At 35.8% G+C, this 21,381-nt stretch overlaps 1 protein-coding gene and 1 pseudogene across 1 annotated transcript; one reads left to right on the plus strand and one right to left on the minus strand.

Annotated features, from left to right (window-relative positions):
- The first annotated feature begins 382 nt into the window (after positions 1-382).
- On the plus strand, positions 383-16,704 carry LOC120199210 (annotated as a pseudogene).
- Positions 16,705-19,303: 2,599 nt separating this feature from the next.
- On the minus strand, positions 19,304-20,795 carry LOC120199297 (lysM domain receptor-like kinase 3). The gene has a single exon (XM_039200422.1). It carries the CDS (start codon positions 20,750-20,752, stop codon positions 19,388-19,390), a length of 1,365 nt encoding a protein of 454 aa, XP_039056353.1. The 5' UTR covers positions 20,753-20,795; the 3' UTR covers positions 19,304-19,387.
- Positions 20,796-21,381: the final 586 nt, after the last annotated feature.

Consider the following 21,381-nt stretch of genomic DNA (forward strand, 5'->3'; position numbering starts at 1 on the left):
ATCGACAAGGGAAATCAAATGCAGCAGCTGATGCCTTATCTAGACGGTACAAAAATGGTGGGGAATTCCATTAGATGGGGTCACTTTAATTACCATGGCTTGGGTTCATGATATTAAAGATAGTTATGTGGGGGGCATTTTAGCCAAAGACATGTTGGTGTCCGCTGCTATTCAAGGAAATCAAACCAAAAATTGGAAGTTACTACCTATGTAAACAAAGAGTTTATGTTGGAAGTAATGGTCCCTTAAGCTAAAAACCTCTTCAAGAGTTACATGACTCTCCTCAAGGAGGTCATTCGAGAATTCAAGCGACATATCAACGCCTACAATCCTACTTCTACTGGGCTAGTATGAAAGCTATGTTTAAGATTCACATTCAACAATGCGAGGTTTGCCAACGTACGAAACCAGAACATGTTCCGTATCCTGGAGTCCTCCGATCTATTGAACTTCTAAAGCAGGCTTGAGAGGTAATTAGTATGGACTTTATTGAAGGTTTATCTTAATCTCTTAAATACGAATGTATTTTGGTTGTGATTGATCGTTTTACTAAGTATGGTCACTTCCTGGCCCTCTCTCACCCTTACACTGTGGTTGATATTGTTTGAATTTATTTGGACCAGATGTACAAATTACATGGACCTCCTAAACTTACCATTTCAGATATGGATAAGTTATTCACCAACTTATTTTAGAAGGAACTAATGCGACAATTAGGCACAACTGTTTCATACTTTCTGATATGACTATTTCCTCAAATAACTTACTCTTAAATTGAGTCTTGTTCCTTGACAAATTGCAATACTTTCGAGTGAAGTTTACTCGATCTTCATGAGTATGGGATGTATGACCAATACGAAGAAACTATATACCCAGTAATATAAGTTCTTATGAGAACATAATTTGTGTCGTGTTCTACATGTCATATTCATGCCTTGTATAGGAGTTCATCGGTTAATTCCCTTTTTTTTAGTTTCATTTCCCAATGTGTGAAACAAACCCAGTAACCAACCTTTTTACCAATTGAACTTTGCAGCCTGCTTCCAGTTTGCAACTTGTAATCCAAAGTCGGCAAATCAAAATATCTCTGCATATGGCATCATGCTTTTTGTGAGTGAGCAGCTTACCTTAAAAACAATGTGGCATTTTTCATTCATTGGAACATATCATTCTTTTAAAAAAAAAAAAAAATCGATGTTCATTTGCTCTTTCTGAAGGTTGTCTTTTAGATTAGTGGCTAATTTCTTCAGTGAAATAATAGCCAAAAATCTATCCACACACAAAATTCTGAATCTTGAATTTATCACTCTAGGCTGGACATGGATTCCTTATTGTCATTATATACAACTGTTCTGATCAAGTTCTTGCAACTCGAGAGAAGAAAAAAAGCAATCCAGGGAGAAGGCAGTTCAAAGTTTGAGAGAAACAGTTCAGGCACGTGAAAAATGGACTTCGGCAAAAGAAATTGCTAAGAAGCATGCAATTGGGTTGCATACATCGTTGTCACGTAAAATTTCCAGAAAGAAATCTCAAAAGCAACCAGAAAGTCAAGGTAAACCTGGAACAGATGATGGATTATCTACGAGTACATCTCAGCAGTCAAAAAAGAAGGAAAAGGGCAATCTCACCAAGATATTACATGAAATAGAAGATAACCCTGAGAGTCATGAAGGGTTTAATATAGATATTGGAGATAAACAATCAAAGAAGAACCCACCCAAGGGTAAAGACTTGCATACTCAGAGCCAAATATACAGGTACGCTTATGGTCAAATAGAGAAGGAGAAAGCTCTCCAGGAGCAGCACAAACATTTGACCTTCTCTGGAGTGATTTCATTAGCTAATGAGGTTGGTAGCATTATCAGAAAGAGGCTTACAATTGAGGTTGCCTTCAAAGATTTAACCATCACTCTGAAAGGAAAAAACAAACATCTAATTAGGTGTGTAATGGGGAAGTTATCTCCTGGTAGGGTTTCAGCAGTTATGGGTCCGTCTGGGGCTGGAAAACAACGTTTCTTTCAGCTGTAACTGGACAAGCTCCAGGTTGCATCATGACTGGTACAGTTCAAATAAATGGGAAGGGTCAATCCAAGCATATAAGAAAATAATTGGTTTTGTTCCACAAGATATTGTGCATGGAAACTTGACAGTGGCGGAAAATCTATGGTTCAGTGCTAGATGCAGGTATGCCACACTTATTTCCCTTTTCGTTTATCGACTGTTTATAAAATATAATTTTTTTGGTGTGTGTGGTTTTCTACATTAAAAAAGATTCTATTAATTTTGTCTCGTTAACTCGATTATAGTCAGAATCGGACCGGTTAGCGAATCGGTCATGCTATCAGTTTATTGGTTCAACCGATCGAATCGGTCTGATCGGTCGGAAGAATCGGACGACATCATAATTATTTAAAAAAGTAAATAAAAATACCAAAAATATTTAATAAAAAATAATTTTTTATATTACAAGTCATATTCAAAGTAAGTCACAACATATAAAGTTAAAACCATAAAATCAAGTGAAACAAAATGATTCAAATTAACTACAACATAATATTTAAGGTAAAACATATTAATAATAATATAATTATAAACTATAATTAAAAAATAATTTGGGGTTAAAAATCATAACAAAATGATATTGTTTGGTTTAATTTTTTTTTTTTAACAATCTCACATGGCTAAGAAACATAGAAGAGCATCTCAAAAGTCTAAAGAGTTAAAATATAAGAACAAAACAATCTCACATTGCTAAGAAACATAGAAGCGCATCACAACTAACTTCTATAAATAATAGAGGTAATTTGGCATTCAAAATCATGGAGCTTTTTGGTGACAATTGAGTGAACTATTCTTTCAATTCAATCAAGCTCGAATTTTATGCTTCAATCGAGCTTCTAATTTTTTTTTTGAGTTCAAGCCTTTTTGAGTTCAAGTTTCAATATTATATTTCGAGTTTGAGTTGAACTTGATAATTTTTAACTTGTGAGTTTGAGTTGAGTTGAGATTACTTTTAAAGTTTTCAAGTTCGAGTCGAGCTCAGCAATACTCGAGTTCGACTTGGCTCGTTTAACAAACGACGTTGTTTGGTTTAATTTTTTTTTTTTAAAAAAAACAAAAATCTCGGTTTTTCCCGGTTTTCAGCTGGTTCGGTTCGAACGGCTCAGCGGTTCTGGCCGGTTCACTAATGCCGGTTCAACCTGTTTAGATTGAACCGGACTAAGCAACGGTTCCCGTTTGAACCGGTTGAACCGGCCGGTCCGGTCCGGTTTTCAAAACAGAGATTATAGTATCAAATTACGGTTGTGTATTATGTTGCGGATGCGGTTAATGTGTCGCGGTTGAGTATGCTGTTGACGTTACGTAACGTGTTGCGGCTGTCGCGGGCGTGATCTCTTCCTCAAAAATCACAATACGTCTAAAATATTATATTTATACATTTTACAGTTATCTTTTAATATACTAATATTAATATACTTTTTCAATATTTTATTTTGGAAAAAATTAATTTCATAGAAAAAAAATTATTAAAAACAAATATAAACCATAGAAGTGTCAGCATACTAGATAATGAGTAATAACAATTATAATGTTAATGAATAACATATAAACAATATCACTAAAATTATATCAAATTTTTTATATTGTAACATCAAAATATTCATTTTACATGATTTAAAAAGAATATATAACTACAAATATAAAAATTTTATATCTTATAGTTCGCCATCAAAATGAATTGCATGGTGATATAAAGCATTTTCATTTTCGTCATTGTCTTGGTTTTGATTCATTCTTATTCTATGTGAAGAAGATATCACATTATGTGCATCATAAGATGCATCATTGGTAGGAAACATGTTGTATGATAAAATTTTATAGTAAATAGATTAGATAAAATACATATAATATTATATGATTATAAAGTGAATTCTTCTACTATACAAAATTTATATAATAATAAATAAACATATAATTATGATAAAAATTTAAATTTAAATAACTAATTTTAAACATAACTGTTATAATATTATTAATGATATATATTTATAATCCAGATTTAAGAATTATATTAGAACAATTCATCTATGTAATTTTATATTTCAATTAATTTAAAGTTTGTTGCGGTGTAATTTATAACATGTTACGGTGTTATGTAACGATTTTTTACGGCAATAATCGTGATGCAATTCCCTTATTGCGTTACGTCGATATTGCGTCACTGTCACCTTAAAAAACAATATTATATGGGCGTTACGCTTCGTTCTGCCGCAATTTAGTACTTTGAACTGGATTCCTACCTATTTTAGACTTGCTGCTGACCTGCCTAAACCAGAGAAAGTTCTAGTTGTTGAAAGAGTCATCGAGTCCTTGGGACTTCAGGCTGTGAGGGATTCTCTAGTTGGAACAGTGGAGAAGAGGGGAATCTCAGGGGGTCAAAAGAAACGAGTAAATGTCGGGCTGGAAATGGTTATGGAACCTTCACTATTGATATTAGATGAACCAACTTCTGGTTTGGACAGTTCATCTTCCCAATTACTACTTCGAGCTCTTCGGCGTGAAGCTCTTGAAGGAGTAAACATTTGCATGGTCGTTCACCAACCAAGGTAAGGTTATTATCATGGGAATTTTGAATTTTATGAAATCTGTTGGTTTACCAAGGAGTAAACACGTGTGAATACACCAATATGACTAATAAGAAACCGGAAATAATGGATGCCGATTTTCACTTTTTTTTTTTCCTTTTTGCATTTCAGTTATACCTTGTACAGGATGTTTGATGATTTGATACTTCCAGCAAGGAGTGGACTTACTGTATATCATGGCCCAGTGAAGAAAGCCGAAGAGTATTTTGCTGGCCTTGGAATTAATCTCCCTGATCGTGCTAATCCTCCAGATTACTATATTGACATTTTGGAGGGTATAATAAAACTAAACACAGACACAGGTTTGACGGTTAAACAGCTTCCGGTAAGATGGATGCTTCATAATGGTTATCCTGTTCCCATGGATATGCTGAATGGTATGGAGGGAATGACAGCACAATCTGCTGGGTCAGGGCATGGAGATGATAGTAATCACAGCACGGAACCGACATCAAATTCCTTGGCTGACGAATTGTGGCAGGATGTGAAATGTTCTATTCAGAAAAAGAAAGACCACGTACAACATAATATCCTCTCGTCAGCTGACTAGTCACAAAGGAAAACGCCTGGTGTATTCACGCAGTACAGATACTATCTTGGAAGGTAGAAGTTCAAGTTCTTATGTGCCATATACCTGGATGCTTAATTTTTCTTAAGATTCACGTTCAACACTTGTGTCCAATACACATTGATATGAAGGTATGATCGTCCAAGTATATGGTATAAGGAGGAAAAAAAAGGAGCATGGCTGTGTCGGAATGTGTGTCCGACACTCGCCCTAAGTATGGGTTCAATAGCTTATGTGTGGTCATATCTCTTTCAGATAAGATGTTTAATGCTTCTCCTGTTAATCAGTTCTGAAATTTGATTATGGTAAATGTTGATAGTGTAGACACCCGTTTTTTACCGGGTCTGCAAAATATTATTATTATTATTATTATACAATTACATATTTTTTGTTGCATGCTTAAACCCAAGACCATTACAAGCCCAACCCCAACTGGGAGCCCAACAACCCAACTTACAAGCAGACAACCCAACAACTAATCCAGACCCGATTGGAGCCCCATGGTCGACCCGAACTGACCAACCTGCTAACCCAAACCCGAGACCTAGATCCCGAACATGCCAGCTCCAGACCCAGACCACTAGGGTTTCCATCATTAGCAACAACCGCCGTTTGTTGGAGTTAAATAGCCTATCGTCGGCGCGTGTATTCGTCTTCCAGCTCGCGTGTTCTACCACCGGTCCATCTCACCGTCGTCGTTGTCATCAATAAGGGCCGAACAGTGTAAAATAGGAACCAAATCAATCAAACAGTTTACCAAACCAAAATCCCAAAATAAAAAAAACAATAAATCCTGAAAAAATTAGGATTTTCACCAACCCATATCAGAGAAATTTATTACCCTATGCTAGAGGTATTCATGTTATCTAAAATGCAAGGGGGATAAAGGAGGAGAGGGAAAAGAAAACGGGGACATTCGGTGAGGATAAAAACTAGGGGAAGTATTCGGGGTGGAAAAGATTCGAGGTTTGGGGAAAAATAAAAAAATAGAGAGAGAGAGGGTAGCTTTGAAGAGAGAGAAATAGAGAAAAAAATAACAATCATCGAAAGAAAAAATAGAGAAGAAGAAAAGTTTACCTTTTGCTCTAGATTTGCTCCGATCTAACCCCATCTAAAAAATTCAACCCCGGATCCTTGCTGAGATGGAGAAAGTGCTTCGAATAATACCATTTTTTCTCCATCGTTGACGGACGACACCGACGCCAATTAGTGGCGGCCGGCATGGCGAATGCTCGTCGGATTCTGGGCTTCCCTTAAGGTTTCCTCTCAACTCTCTCTTCTGGTTTTGTTGAGAAGTGAAGCAAATGAGAAATGGTGGGGAATAAGCCTTACGTTTAGGCTTAAATATCCCCACGAAACAACGTAGTTTCGAGGGGGACTAGTAAGTATTTTTGCGCGTGGGTAAATCCCATTTTGGGTCCCTCTATTATTTGTAATATTTCATTTTGCCATTGAATGAAGCTTTGTTTTCTTTTATTTCGAGCACTGATGTTTTAATATTTGTATTTTAGTCATGTCATTATATAATGTATTTTTGTTAATATTTGACTCTGGTTACAAGATTTGTAGTTATTTCATTTTAGTCATTGTTTTAGTTTATTGTGTATTTTTTATTTGATATTCAAATTTGGCCATGACATTTGTAAATTTTGTATTTTAGTCACTGCTGGGCATTTGGTGTAATTATTGTTCAGTCCTCCGTGCTTCTGGTTATTTTATTTTAGTCTTTTATATGATTTAGGGGTTATCTTCATTTCTAGTACCTAAAATGTTTAATATTTACGATTTGGTTCTAGTTATTTGTAATTGCTATTTTAGTCCTCTGAGTTTCTTTTTTTTCTACTTAGCCCCTTTCGCTTTTGTTTTTGCTATTTTAGTCTTTTAAATGTCTATTTTTGCTATTTTGGTCCTCTAAGTTTCTAGTATTGCAATTTTGTTCCCTTAACTGTTCAAATGTGTTTATTTGGCTATTTATATTTTGAGGTGTAATGTTTTATTGTTTTGTTTTAGTCCTTTGGGTATGTATATATTTTGAATATCATGTATTTACGTTATATTAAAGATGTAAACTATTTTATTCCTATTTTATTTCCTTAACTATTAATGTTATTCTAATAATTTCAAGAACAAGTATGCGTAAAATGAGCGTGGAAAGCATCACTTGGTCGAAGTGGTGCGATCCGTTACGACATTATAACGACATAGGAACTTGAAATAATTCGATTATATTTTACTAATTAATTTGTTTTAATGATGTATTGTGTGTTATTTTAAGCAACAATTTATTTTATTTTATGTGAATGTAAATTTCAAATTTCTTTATTTTGTATTCGATTCATGTTTTTTAGTTAATCAATTTATTTTGTTGTATGTAAACATCATTTTTTTATTTATATTTGATTCACATATTTATCGGCGAGGGAATATTTTTTACGGATAAGAAATAGACGAGATAGCTTTCCTGATAGAGGATTGCTAATCTCGAAGTTTCTTTTCAAGTTAAAGAATTTTCCCTAATTAAATAATTTGAAGAAAATTAATAAATGTTCAATAAATGGATCATATTTTAATTTTATATTCGATTCCTAATTTCCACCATTTACGACACAATACCAATTTTGGGCACTGTGGGGTGCTAATCCTTCCCCACGCGTAACCGATTCCCGAATCCATTTAATCGAATCTATGATGACACAAGCCATTTTTGTCTTTAAAAATGATTTTTCTCTTAAAATTGTTTTTAAAAGATGTTTTTAGGTATTCGACCTGCCTAACCCAAAGGTCGATGGCGACTCTTTTTCCATTTTATTCAAATCAATTCGTAATTCACCAATTTTTCAAAATAAAAAGTCATAATCGTTTTTTAAAATAATATTTAATTGTTTTTTCTAAAAATGGTTATGACAGCTTGTCAACTCCTCTGGGGATCTTTTCTAGAGAGTCAGGCTATAAGTCGCTTACACATTGTTATCTTGATGGAAATTATGAGTTCGAGTCTATAGTTAGCTTACGATCATTTATTGAAATTTTTTAATTTCAGTATTTTTATGATACTAATGTTTTATCTTATTTTTCAGCTTTGTCAAGGTTTTGTCAATATTTTTTCTTTGTTTCATTTTCCTTTTGAGTCAAAGGTAGGTATGCTCCACCTCACACACATCACTTGCATTGGCATAACATGAGCTTTAGGCACGAGTTTCAATCTAATTAAGTCAGGGTGATTGCTTTACTCTCGTAATAATTTATTCTTCGTATGAGTTTTAGCAAATAACCCACGAAATACATACCTTATACCTTCATAGGGATTTATTCCTCGTATGGGAGGTAGTGAATCCCTCGAATTGAACTCGTTCCATTCGAAACCTGTAATGGGTAAGGATCGAGGGTCTAGCAGCCCAAGGGGGCACCGACAGTAAGGATAATTCGAGTACCCTTTTCCTATTAGAGTCGAAACCATGCATATAGTGAACAGTAGAACGATCACCCTAGGTATAGATATAATGAACCTCTGTCCGTTAGTAGGTGCCCAAAATAAGTGTACACAAAGGATGAGCGTTTCTGAACCTTTCCTTTTCATTTTAATTTTTGTTGAATAAAAACATGCAAACTAGATACAATGCGTTTAGGATTATTTTCTTGTAAAAAGTCATTTTGGGTAGAAACCATGCCCGGGTAGGAATGCTATTTAATAAAAGCATGTTCGGGTAGATATCATGACGGGGTAGGTGTTATATTCATCTTTGAATAACATTTTTATATGTATCAATTGTCATACATGTACTAACTAAATTTTTTCTTTTGTTTGTGTATACTAACTTATTTCGTTTATTTTGTTTGTGTCATTTTGTCATCATTCTTTGCATTGCATTTTCATTGTCATGACATAATGCTAAAAATGTTGATCCTCAAGGGGATATTCAAGAGAAAGTTTTTATAAGAAGAGGTAAAAGTTTTCAATCAAGCAGCCGCGTACACACACATGCACTGAGGGCTAAAAGAAGTTCAGAGTACCAGAATGAGGCTTGCTCGAAGATAGTACAACATTCAAGACTGGAAAGATGATCCACTGATCCCAGGAGTAGTCCAATAGTAGATTCTTATATACGATCGTTCCAGTGTTAACCCCAAAGAGTGACGCACCGATTTCAGCACCGTGGGGCATTAACCGAGTTAAGTTACAAAACGCTTGAGGGATATCATTTCCGAGATGAAGAGTCCCCATTCGCTGAGGTCCATGATGTTGATATCACATAGGAAGCTTCAGACTTTCCGTTGAAAACTGTAAGGCACTGAAGCACAAGATCCAAAACCTAATTGATTCGGGGGCATGGACAATCGAAGAAGAATGGGGGTATTGCATCTACCATTTACATCAAGAGAGATTGTTTTGTTTGAAATCATTTTTGTTCTGTCTTTAATATGTGCTTAAATATTTTTAATCTTAATGATTGAACTTATGCCACCTTCTGAGGTTGAATAAGTGAACGAGTTTTAATCTTGAGTTCTTTGAATATCAAATGAATTACAAATTCTTTTAATTCTTCAAGAATTATAGATTTTTGACATATGAAAAAATTTAACCTTTCTTATCCTGTCTAAAACCAAAATAAAATCCCTCGATTCTTTACCCAAAATAATTCATGGTCACTACCAAAAGAACCAAATTTTGACATTCACTCTCTTTGAGACTTTGAAACATTACCTTTATCTTTTCGATACACAAATACCATACATTTCATTGAGCCAATAAAGTCACCATTGTCTTCTTAGATGAAAAATCAACATTTTTCTACCAATAAAGCCTACAAGCATCGTGTACAAGATGTTCACTTGAACATAAACCTTTCTACAAGAAGAAACAATGTTCTGAGTACGAGCCTGAATAATTGAGACATGCAAGGAGCAAGAATAAAAAAGAGAACTAATTCAAAATAATTCTATCATGCATTAATTACTGTTTTCATGTGAATAAAAATTAATCCTGAAAATATATCCCCTTGGGGACACCTCTTCTGCAAAGACTACTATGTATGAAATGATGAACGTCATTCTTTCATTATCCCTTCACAAAAGGAGAAAATATATCCTTAGTGTCCCCATTTGAGCATGAATTTATGTTTTCTTCTGATTCAACCCTAACCAAGGATCACCCTCTACACTGTGGGGCAAGTTAGAGGAAATATACTTGCATGAGTGAAGACCATCAATCCAGATGAGATACCAAAAGGTGAACCCAATGCCAAGTGAGAAGATCAAATCAACTTAGAGAGAAAATAAAAGACAAAGAAACAAAGAGAAAAAAGCAAAGAAAAAGAAACAAAGAGAAAAAATAAGAAAAGGAAAAATAAGAAAAGTAAGAAAAATAACAAAAGAAGAAAAAAGAAGACAAGAAGAACATGCAAAGAGTCACTTGACCCAAATGAAGCATTGATCTTCAAACCATGAGATTGATCAAGAACTATCACTCCAGAATCACTTCACTCGAAGATCATAGAACATCAAGAGAAAGAGACATACGAGCATATATAAATTGAGCGAGAAAAGATTGAAAGCATCGGAGTTAATTGATCCTTGGTTCAATAACCCTTAAAAACTTGTTTGGGCCTTTTATCATTTTCTTTCATAACCGTGAACCATGACCTACATTACGTGCCTAATAAGTCCCTTCTAATCATACATGAATTTCTAAGCAGAAGAGACTATCTTCATATCTTATCCCGTCCATCAGGATTAATCTTTTATTTACAAAAAGGTTTTCTAAAATCTATAATGCATGATAGAGAAAAATAACAAAGGGGGGTTCAAGACGTAAATTCTAAGTAACGTCTTGAAACCAAACGAGGATTTGAGTTGAAAACCTGAAAAGACAGCTCAAATATGAAGACGGTGCAACTATTGCATCGGAGGCGATCGCACAAATCCCTTGATGAGGCATCGCACAACCCGAATAATATCATGAAAGCTAAGAGTCAGAGAACACTTCCAATAAATGAGTATAGAAGCTACTCCATCCGATAACTGAACAACAAATAAATAAGAGAACCATACATTTGACCAAACACAATAACCTGATATTTTTTTACCCTTTCCTTACTTAACCATTTCTCAAAGATAATATTGATCTTGAGACTTGTCAAATAGATGTAATTTATTAAGATTAAAAATGTAATTAATTCTTTGATATCCAATGAACTCTTTTTTATGATTTGTCAATTGTGAAACCTCGAAAGGGTCAATATTTTCAAACTTTTGATTAAAAAATTTTCAGAACCCTTTAAATTGATATTTTTAGAATTTTTGAAAAATACAAGAAGAAGAAAAACATTTTTCAAACAAGACAATCTCTTTGGAGTGGATCTTGGTAGTTGACATGTGGTTCTCAGACACAAAGCTCATGCTTAGAATCAGTGTTGAAGTAAGAAGCATCAAATGTTGGGGTATCTTTGGAGATTCAACATCAATTATTGGAGCATCTTTGGGGATTTAACATCCTGATGCGAACGATCAAATCTTCTGAAGGCTTTTCCTCTACCAGCAGGAACAAGCAGATTATTTGTATCCTTTGAGTTGTTTATCTTCAAACAAATGTTGTCTCTCAAGATAATTTCTTTTGAAAAAAAAAAGTTTGAGTCTGGTTCTCTGGAAACAAAGTTTTGTCTCTATTGAGATAATTTCTTTTGAGAAAACAATCTTTGAGTCTGTTTCCTTTGAAAGAAAACATACATATTTGAGATCGTTTCTCTTGAAACAAATTTTGTACTTGAGACAGTTTCTTTTGAAACTTCATCTTTGAGTTGGTTTCCCTTTAAACCATTATTCCTAAAGATGGTCTGCCATCCTCATCGCGTAATAACCGTGTCATCCATCGACCAGACCTCCTCATCACGTAGGAGTTGTGCCACCCCTGATAACCAGCAGTCCTCATCACGTAGAAACCGTGTTATCATTTCTAAAGATGGAATATCGTCCTCATCACGTAGGAACTGTGTCATCCCCTAACCAGACCTCCTTATCACGCAGGAGCCGTGTCACCCCTGATAAACGGTCATCCTCATCACGTAGGAACTGTGTTATCATTCCTAAAGATGGCATGTTATCATCATCAAGTAGAAACCGTGTCATCCCCATCACGTAGGAACCGTGTCATCCCCCGACCAGACCTCCTCATCATGTAGGAACCGTGTCACCCCTGATAACCAGCCGTCTTCATCACGTAGAAACTGCGTTATCATTCCAAAAGATGGCTTGTCGTCCTCATCACATAGGAACCGTGTCATCCCCGACCAGACCTCCTCATCACGTTGGAGCCGTGTCACCCCTGATAATCAGCCGTACTCATCATGTAGGAATCGTGTCATCCTCCGACTAGACCTCCTCATCACGTAGGAGCCGTGTCACCCATGATAACCAACTGTCCTCATTATGTAAAAACTGTGTTATCATTCTTAAAGATGGATTACAGTCCTCATCACGTAGGAACCGTGTCATCCCCAGACCAGACCTCCTCACCACGTAGGAGCCGTGTCACCCCTAGATAACCAGTCGTCCTCATTGCATAGGAACCGTTTTATCACCATTCCTAAAGATGGTCAGAACTCTTCATCATGTATGAGTCGTGTCATCCACTGAACAGATCTCCTTATCACGTAGGAGCCGTGTCACCTTTAGACGACCAGACCTCTTCATCACGTATGAGCCGTGTGATCCCCAACATCAAACACACAAAATCACAAAACCAAAAAAAGAGAACCGGAAAAAAACTGGTTGTATTTTTCGTCTTTGCCCTATTCTTGTTAACACAAGAATGTGCAAAGAGGGGAAACTGTAGACACCCATTTTTGTCAGAGTCTACAAAAATATTATTTTATTATTATTATTTAATTACATATTTTTTGTTGCAGGCTTAAACCCAAGATTATTACAAGCCCAACCCCAACTAGGAGCTCAGCAGCCCAACTTACAAGCAGACAACCCAACATTTGATCCAGACCCGATTGGAGCCCCATGGTTGACCCGAACCGACCCAACTGCTAACCCAAACCCAAGACCTAGATCCCGAACCGGCCCAACTCCAGACCCATACTCGCTAGGGTTTCTATCATTAGCAGCAGCCACCGTTTATTGGAATTAAACAGTCCATCATCGGCGTGTGTGATACACGCGCCCAACCATTCGTCTTCCAGCTCGCGTGTGCTGTCGCCGGTCCATATCACCGTCATTGTTGTCATCATCAGGGGTCGAACAGTGCAAAATAGGAGCCAAATCAATCAAACAGTTTACCAAATCAAAATCCCAAAATAAGAAAACCAATAAATCCAAAAAAAATCAGGATTTTCACCAACCCATATTAGAGAAATTTATTACCCTATGCTAGAGGTATTCATGGAGGAGAGGGAAAAGAAAACAGGGACATTCGGTGAGGATAAAAACTAGGGGAAGCATTTGAGGTGGAAAAGATTCGGGGTTTGGGGATAACTAAAAAACAGAGAGAAAGAGAGGGTAGCTTCGAAGAGAGAAAAATAGAGAAAAAAATAACAATCATCGAAAGAAAAAATAGAGAGGAAGAAAAGTTTACCTTTTGCTCTAGATATACTCCGATCTAACCCCCATCTCAAAAATCCGACCCGGGATCCTTGCTGAGAAGGAGAAAATGCTTCGAATAGTACCTTTTTTCTTCTCCGTCGTCGGCGGCCGACAGCGATCAGTGACGGCCGGCACGACGAATGCTCGCCGGATTCTGGGCTTCCCTTAAGGTTTCCTCTCAACTCTCTCTTCTAGTTTTGTTGAGAAGTGAAGCGAATGAGAAATGGAGGGGAATAAGCCTTACGTTTTAGCTTAAATATCCTCCACGAAATGACGTAGTTTCGAGGGGGACTAGTATGTATTTTTGCGCGTGGGTAAATCCCACTTTGGGTCCCTCTATTATTTGTAATATTTCATTTTACCATTGAATGAAGCTTTGTTTTCTTTTATTTCGAGCACTGATGTTTTAATATTTGTATTTTAGTCTTGTCATTATATATTATGTATTTTTGTTAAAATTTGACTCTGGTTACAAGATTTGTAGTTATTTCATTTTAGTCATTGTTTTAGTTTATTGTATATTTTTTCTTTGATATTCAAATCTGGCCATGGCATTTGTAAATTTTGTATTTTAATAATTGCTGGGCATTTGGTGTAATTATTGTTTTGTCTTTTATGCTTCTGGTTATTTTATTTTAGTCTTTTATATGAGTTAGATATTATTTTCATTTCTAGTACATGAAATGTTTAATATTTAGGATTTTGGTTCTAGTTATTTGTAATTGCTATTTTAGTCCTCTGAGTTTCTATTTTTTCTATTTAGTCCATTAAGTTTATATTTTTCTATTTTAGCCCTTTAAATGTATGTTTTTGCAATTTTGGTCCTCTAAGTTTCTATTTTTGCAATTTTGTTCCCTTAACTGTTCAAATGTCTTTATTTGGCTATTTATATTTTGAGGTGTAATGTTTTATTGTTTTGTTTTAGTCCTTTGGGTATGTATATATTTCGAATATCATGTATTTACGTTATATTAAAAATGTTAACTATTTTATTCCTATTTTATTTCCTTAACTATTAATGTTATTCTAATAATTTCAAGAACACGTATTAGTAAAATGAGCGTGGAAAGCATCACTTGGTTGAAGTGGTGCGATCCGGTACGACATTTTAACGACATAAGAACTTGAAATAATTCGAGTATATTTTAGTAATTAATTTGTTTTAATGATGTAATGTGTGTTATTTTAAGTAACAATTTACTTTATTTTATGTGAATGTAAACTTCAAATTTCTTTAATTTGTATTCAATTCACATTTTTTAGTTAATCAATTTATTTTGTTGTATGTAAACATCGTTTTTTAATTTATATTCGATTCACATATTTATCGATGAGGGAATATTTTTTACGGATAAGAAATAGACGAGATAGCTTTTCCGATGGATGATTGCTAATCTCGAAGTTTCTTTTCGAGTTAAAGAATTTTCCCTAATTAAATAATTTGAAGCAAATTAATAAATGTTCAATAAATGGATCATATTTTAATTTTATATTTGATTCCTAATCTCCACCATTTACGACGATATGTAAGCGATACGGTACCAATTTTTGGCGTTGTGGGGTGCTAACCCTTCCCCACTCGTAACCGACTCCCAAATCCATTTAATCGAATCTATGGTGACATAGACCATTTTTGTCTTTAAAAAATGATTTTTCTTAAAATTGTTTTTAAAAGACGTTTTTAGGTATTCGACTTTCCTAACCCAAAGGTCGATGACGACTCCTTTTGCATTTTATTCAAATCAATTCATAAATCACCAAATTTTCAAAATAAAAATTATTTTGTAAAATAATTAAGTATTAATTTATAAAACGATAATGGCTCATAGTTTTAAACCTTTAATGATGTCCGAATTCTTGACAGGCTTGGAAAACAACGGTTAAGAGACGCTAGGACATAAGTGGTAGATTATCTAATTTTATTGCTCGCTGGACTTTGCTTGGGAATACTAGCTGAAGTGAGTGATGAGACATTTGGTGCAATAATGGGTTATACATTCACAGTTATTGGAGTTTGTAAGTTAAAAGTCCTCTTTCATTCATCTCCTTGAATCTGTGAACATGACAGTAAAAATTTTACAAGATTAAAGTTTTAATCCATTTCTCACCGATGTGAAATACAATTGCTTTCAGCACTCCTATGCAAGATAGCAGCTTTGAGAAGCTTTGGTTTGGATAAACTGCACTACTGGAGAGAACGTTCATCTGGTATGAGCAGCTTGGCTTACTTTCTTGCTAAGGATACAGTCGACCATTTCAATACAAGAATCAAGCCTCTGGTGTATCTCTCAATGTTCTTCTTCTTCAACAATCCAAGACCAACCATCACCGATAATTACTTTGTTTTACTCTATCTGGTATACTGTGTGACCGGCATAGCGTATATATTCTCCATCCTTTTTGAGCAAGGTCAAGCTCAACTGGTAAGAATTGTGAATATGTCAAGTGTGATGTGAATCCAGTGGTCAGTTACTTGTTTTACCTTTGGATTTTTTCATGCAGTGGTCAGTGCTTCTTCCAGTTGTTTTGACTCTGATAGCAACTTAAGGTGGTGACGGCGAGGTTGTTAATTTTATTGGTGACTTATGCTATACCAAGTGGGCATTGGAAGCCTTTGTGGTCTCGAATGCTAAAATGTCAGCTTTTATTCTCTAGAATCCACCATATACTACTAGTCATTGTTGCTTCAACCATTAATATTTTGTATTGAAGTTCAGCCATCTTTTTTTTTTAATTTGGTTTTAGGTACTCTGGTGTATGGCTGATAACGCGATGTGGTTCGCTTTCTGAGAACGGATATGATGTAAAGAATTTCCGTCCTTGCCTGACATACCTTGTGGCAACTGGTGTGCTTAACCGTATTGTTGCTTTCGTTTGTATGGTAACCTTCCAAAGAAGATGAACTCCATCACCCTTATTTCTTACTTCATACACATTCACATACACATCTTATACAAATAGTAAAGCATCGTCTCTCTTTTGTTAAAACTAGAGTGAGAACAACAGAGTGCAAGGCTATAAAGATCAGTTTTTGTGGTAGCTGATTTCTTAGGAAATGGATGGATTTTGAAATGTATAACCACAACGATTCCAGTTAGATCTTCCTGTTGCAGAATACGACTATCGGATAGAGCAAAATCGTAACTTATAATTTGTGAAAATAAAAATAAAGATAAAGAAGACACAAATTTTATGTGAAAAACCCCTAAATAATATATAAGGTAAAAACCACGGGTAAAGATAGAAGAATTTCACTATAAGAAAATAAGAATTACAATTTCTTTCAATCTAACAAGGAGAAAACAACTCTCAAGAAAACTCTATAAATTCTCTAGTATTGAGAGAAAACTAGAATGATTTTTGATGATTTTGAAGCTAAATGTGTTAGGGTATTTATAATTGAAGCTTAAGGATTAATCTTGTAAATATCCTAAAGTATAGGGACTAAATTAGTAATTTTCCCTTGCCAATTTTTCACAAAAAATTGCTGCCGACTTTGAACCACCTACCGGCTGCTAAATTTAACTTGGACTTTCAACAATCTCCCACTTGAAGATTTGATTGGAATAATCATATCTCCACACCATTCTTACTACCTTGTACCTTCATGTTGCTTACGTTTCTGACAGGCCACAAGAGGATCGACACTGAGTAAATGTATCAGCATTTACTGCATTCGTCATGAAATCTGTTATGTTGTTTTTTGTATGGATCTTCTGCATAACTATCGTCACTTCTTCCACCTTTTCACAAATGAAATGATACTGAACTCGTATGTGTTTTGTCATTGAATGAAATATTGAATTCCTTTCTAGATGCAAGGCGCTTTGACTATCAAAAAACAGAGAGACATACTCTTGATTGTGCCCAAACTCCTCCAATATCATCTTCAACCAGATTGCTTATTTATTGGCTTGTCTAGCTGCTACATATTCTGTCTCTGTTGTGGATGTAGTCACACCTGACTATAATTTTGAAACCCAACTTACAGTTCCACTACCAATTTTGAATATATATCCTGTAGTAGATTTACTTTTATCAAAATCCCCAACATGAAGCTTTTACTGAGAGAAAAAAGAAGGTAAAGAAATACAAGGAAAATGTTGACTACTCAATTTTTAATTAGATATGAACATGTAAGGAAAATGAATATATAAGTCAAGGTAGAATCCAATCTTTTCTACTGATCCTAACACGTCATGCTCTACAGTTGTAATATGTTGCTTCCAAATACATACATATTTTTGTAATTATATGTAGAAAAAGGCTTACTCTTGGAGGGAGGAAATCTGGGATAGAGATAGAAGAGCCGTCCTGTTGACAATGAAATAGTGTCAGAATCTCATGCAATTTTTCTTCTTGATTTAGCATTTTCTGAAGCATGGAAACCTGTAAATAGAAAATTAATCATCAACATGTTTTTCTAACTAACCGAAAATACCATTTCTCGGTTAGCTGATTAAATTTGAAGCTAAAATTATCCTAAGCTGGTGCATAAGGGGCATATTTATCCAGAAATGATCCATGTGTATCTTACAAATGCATGCTACTCATGACAGATATATCCCCACATACCTCTCTTTCAAGTTCCTCCCTCTTCTGCCTAATACTTGTGAAGATATTTTGGCTATGACCAACAAGGTTAGTTTTGCAGGTGTTAAAAGAAATGTCATCCCCACACGCCGTTAAATAACGATGTCATATCGGTGTCAGGCAACTCTCAACGTCGGAGGCAACACAATAAGTGCTCAAGCGATGGAGCACCATATTTTGAGGAAACAGGTACATTTTTTTACTGCCCCCGTACTGGTTTTGATTATCCTGAAACGTGATCTCTTTAAGTCTTATCCAAAGGGTGACAAAGAAGACGGCCGTGAAGCCAATGTAGGAAAACTTTTCGGACTCGAGTTAATGGATCGAAACGTCACGTTTGCTCTGTGTTGCAGAACCCGATCTCCGGATGTAAGTTGACGTAATTAAGAGTGGAAGTGTTTGTGATTAAATGAATATAGTGGATTGTGTGTTTGTTTCCAGGTGAGAATATACACGGGTGATGGAGTTTCAGGTGAGCTGGAGAAATCAAAAGTAGAGTACCTGCAAGCATCAATCATGGTGACCAAATTAAAAAAAGATAGCATTCCCAGAACTTGTGGTGAAGAACATGCTTGACTTTGCGGTGGATATGAAGTCATTGGTGCAAGGGGTTTGCCAGCAGTTACCTACATCTGGTTCACTGAGGAAATCAATGGTGGAGTGTTTCAGGAACCATAAGACATCATCCATCAGAGTTGAGAAAATACCCTACGACTCTAAATTCCAATATCTGCTAGCAATGTGAAGAGTTTCTATTTCTTTGAATCAAGATATTAAGTTGGTGTTGACACCACTGGTCTCTCATTTTCGCTAATGAACAAATTTGAAACCTTCCATGGACTATTTCAATAGCTTTTACCGGATCCGTTAAACTCAATATAAATTCATTCATTTAAAACACTAAAAAAAATGGGTGTCAAAATCAATAAGCTGAGTCTGAGTACAGAATCAGCAAAAATGTTTAAAATAATAAAGCCGCCATGTTTCCCACCTCATCTCATCTGGGCGCCAATGAGACCGAAATGCCTGTGGGAACATTCACATTCTCACACCATATTTTCGATTCCAAATAAAGCTTGGAAATTTTCCCTGCCACGCGTCCCATATCCGGCCGTTTATCTGCATCCACGTGTACGCAATCCAACGCTAGACGTATCAACTTCTCCCCCACCTCTACCGGGAATGAATCGTTCAACCTCCTGTCAACCCACCTCCTCAACCCTTTTCTTCCATCCGCCACCGCTTCCGCCGCCGTATCCATCACAGAAGTCCGTTCAAAATTACCTGTCTTTTTTTCGTACCGGTATTTTAACATCTCCTCCCCTGAGAATAGTTCCAAAATCACCACTCCGAAGGCGAAAACATCGGATTTCTGTGTCGCGACGCCGCTGGATCTGAACTCCGGCGACATGTAACCCCTCACGCCTTCGAACTTTCTTTCTCCACTGTCAGATCTCTTCAATTTCCTAAAAATCGCGTCGCTACCTTCCTCAGTCACTTGTTCGATTTCTGTTTCACGTTTCGAGATGTCAATTTCCGGCGTTTCGTCCTGGTCTGTTTCTCCGCAAAGCTGTGCTGTTCCAAAATGGCAAATCTTTGCATTAAAAGAAGGCTCCGTGATGATAATGCTACTGCTTTTAATGTGACTATGGACGATACTCAGATTTAATCCGGTTTTGTTGTGAATATAGTCAAGGCCATGAGCAAGATCAGTGGCGATCTGCATTCTCGAAATCCAAGTCGAGAGAACAGTAAAGCTCAGATTTCTAGGGTTTCTCAAGCACACAGCAAGATTCGATCCTTCGATGAACTCGTAAACAAGATAAATATGATCGCCGGAGATGGAAGCGCCGAGTAGCTTAATTATGCTTACGTGATGGCTTCTACAAATGGTGGACAATCGTTCTTTGAGTTGAGATGTTTGAATTTTGCGGCGAAACTTGCGCTGGAAAACGACAGTGTCACGACTGCGGAGATTGCAGCGCCAACAGGCGGCAGTGGATGCCGAAGAGGAGGAGTAGCGTTTGGCTAAGAAGTTGTTGGTGGCGGCTCGGATTTCGCTTATGTGGTAGATGTGAGGGTTTTCAGGGAGGGAATCGCGGAGGCTAGAGAGTGAAGTACGGCTTGAAATTGATGTCCCGGTCCCTGACGACGTTGCTTTGGTGTAAGATGAAGAGGAGGCGTAAGCATCGCTGGTGGGGTTAGAAGTGGTGGGAATCGGGGAATGGCTGCGGCCACTTGAATGAGTTAGAGGGGAGTGAGTCGAGCGAGTTGGTTGAGATTGAGGAGGCTGAGTCGGGCGACTTCCGGAAGGAACAGGTTGAGGCTCAGACGCGTCGGCTGCCTTTTTGGTTTTGCACATAGAAGAGGAGGAGGACCCAATCGCAAAAGGAAAATCAAAAGAAATGATTTGAGTTCGGGTGAACGTTAAATGATTTTTCATAACAGAGGAGAGGAGAGGCCGGTTCTTCCTCGAACGCTCAATTTTAGGAATGAAAATTGTCAACATTTAAGCTAAATTACACCAATAATACTTTTTTCTTATCGTTTTGGTTACCACACTTCTCAAGATTATAAAATAATTATTAAAATTATCAAACTTTACATTTTGTTTCACTATTGTAACTTGTCGATATGACTTGTTAATTTAATATTTAAAATTTTATTCGACCCTTTAATTTTTGTTAGAATTTATTTTGATAATTTCTAAACAACAATTTCTAAATGAATCTAAAATTCTTAAATTTTTTTTGAAACATATTAAGATTCATAATTTTTTATAAAAATATTATGATTTTTAATATATATATAGTTATAATTTTTAAAAATATTTTTAATGACTGAAACTGATAATTGTTTCTTTTATTTCTATTTTTTTAATCAGTGTTATATGTTCGAAATTTTCTTAATCAATTAACAATAAAACCTTATAGATGCAGGTATTTGAACCCAAAACATCTAGAGATTAGGAAAAAATTGACTTCGACATAG

The sequence above is a fragment of the Hibiscus syriacus genome, unplaced genomic scaffold, assembly GCF_006381635.1.
Source record: "Hibiscus syriacus cultivar Baekdansim isolate YM2019G1 unplaced genomic scaffold, ASM638163v2 tig00005406_pilon, whole genome shotgun sequence".
Taxonomy (NCBI): Eukaryota; Viridiplantae; Streptophyta; class Magnoliopsida; order Malvales; family Malvaceae; genus Hibiscus; species Hibiscus syriacus.

Excerpts from the sequence above, each read along its gene's own strand:
- LOC120199297 (XM_039200422.1), bottom strand. The coding sequence starts at position 20,752 with ATGTGCAAAACCAAAAAGGCAGCCGACGCGTCTGAGCCTCAACCTGTT.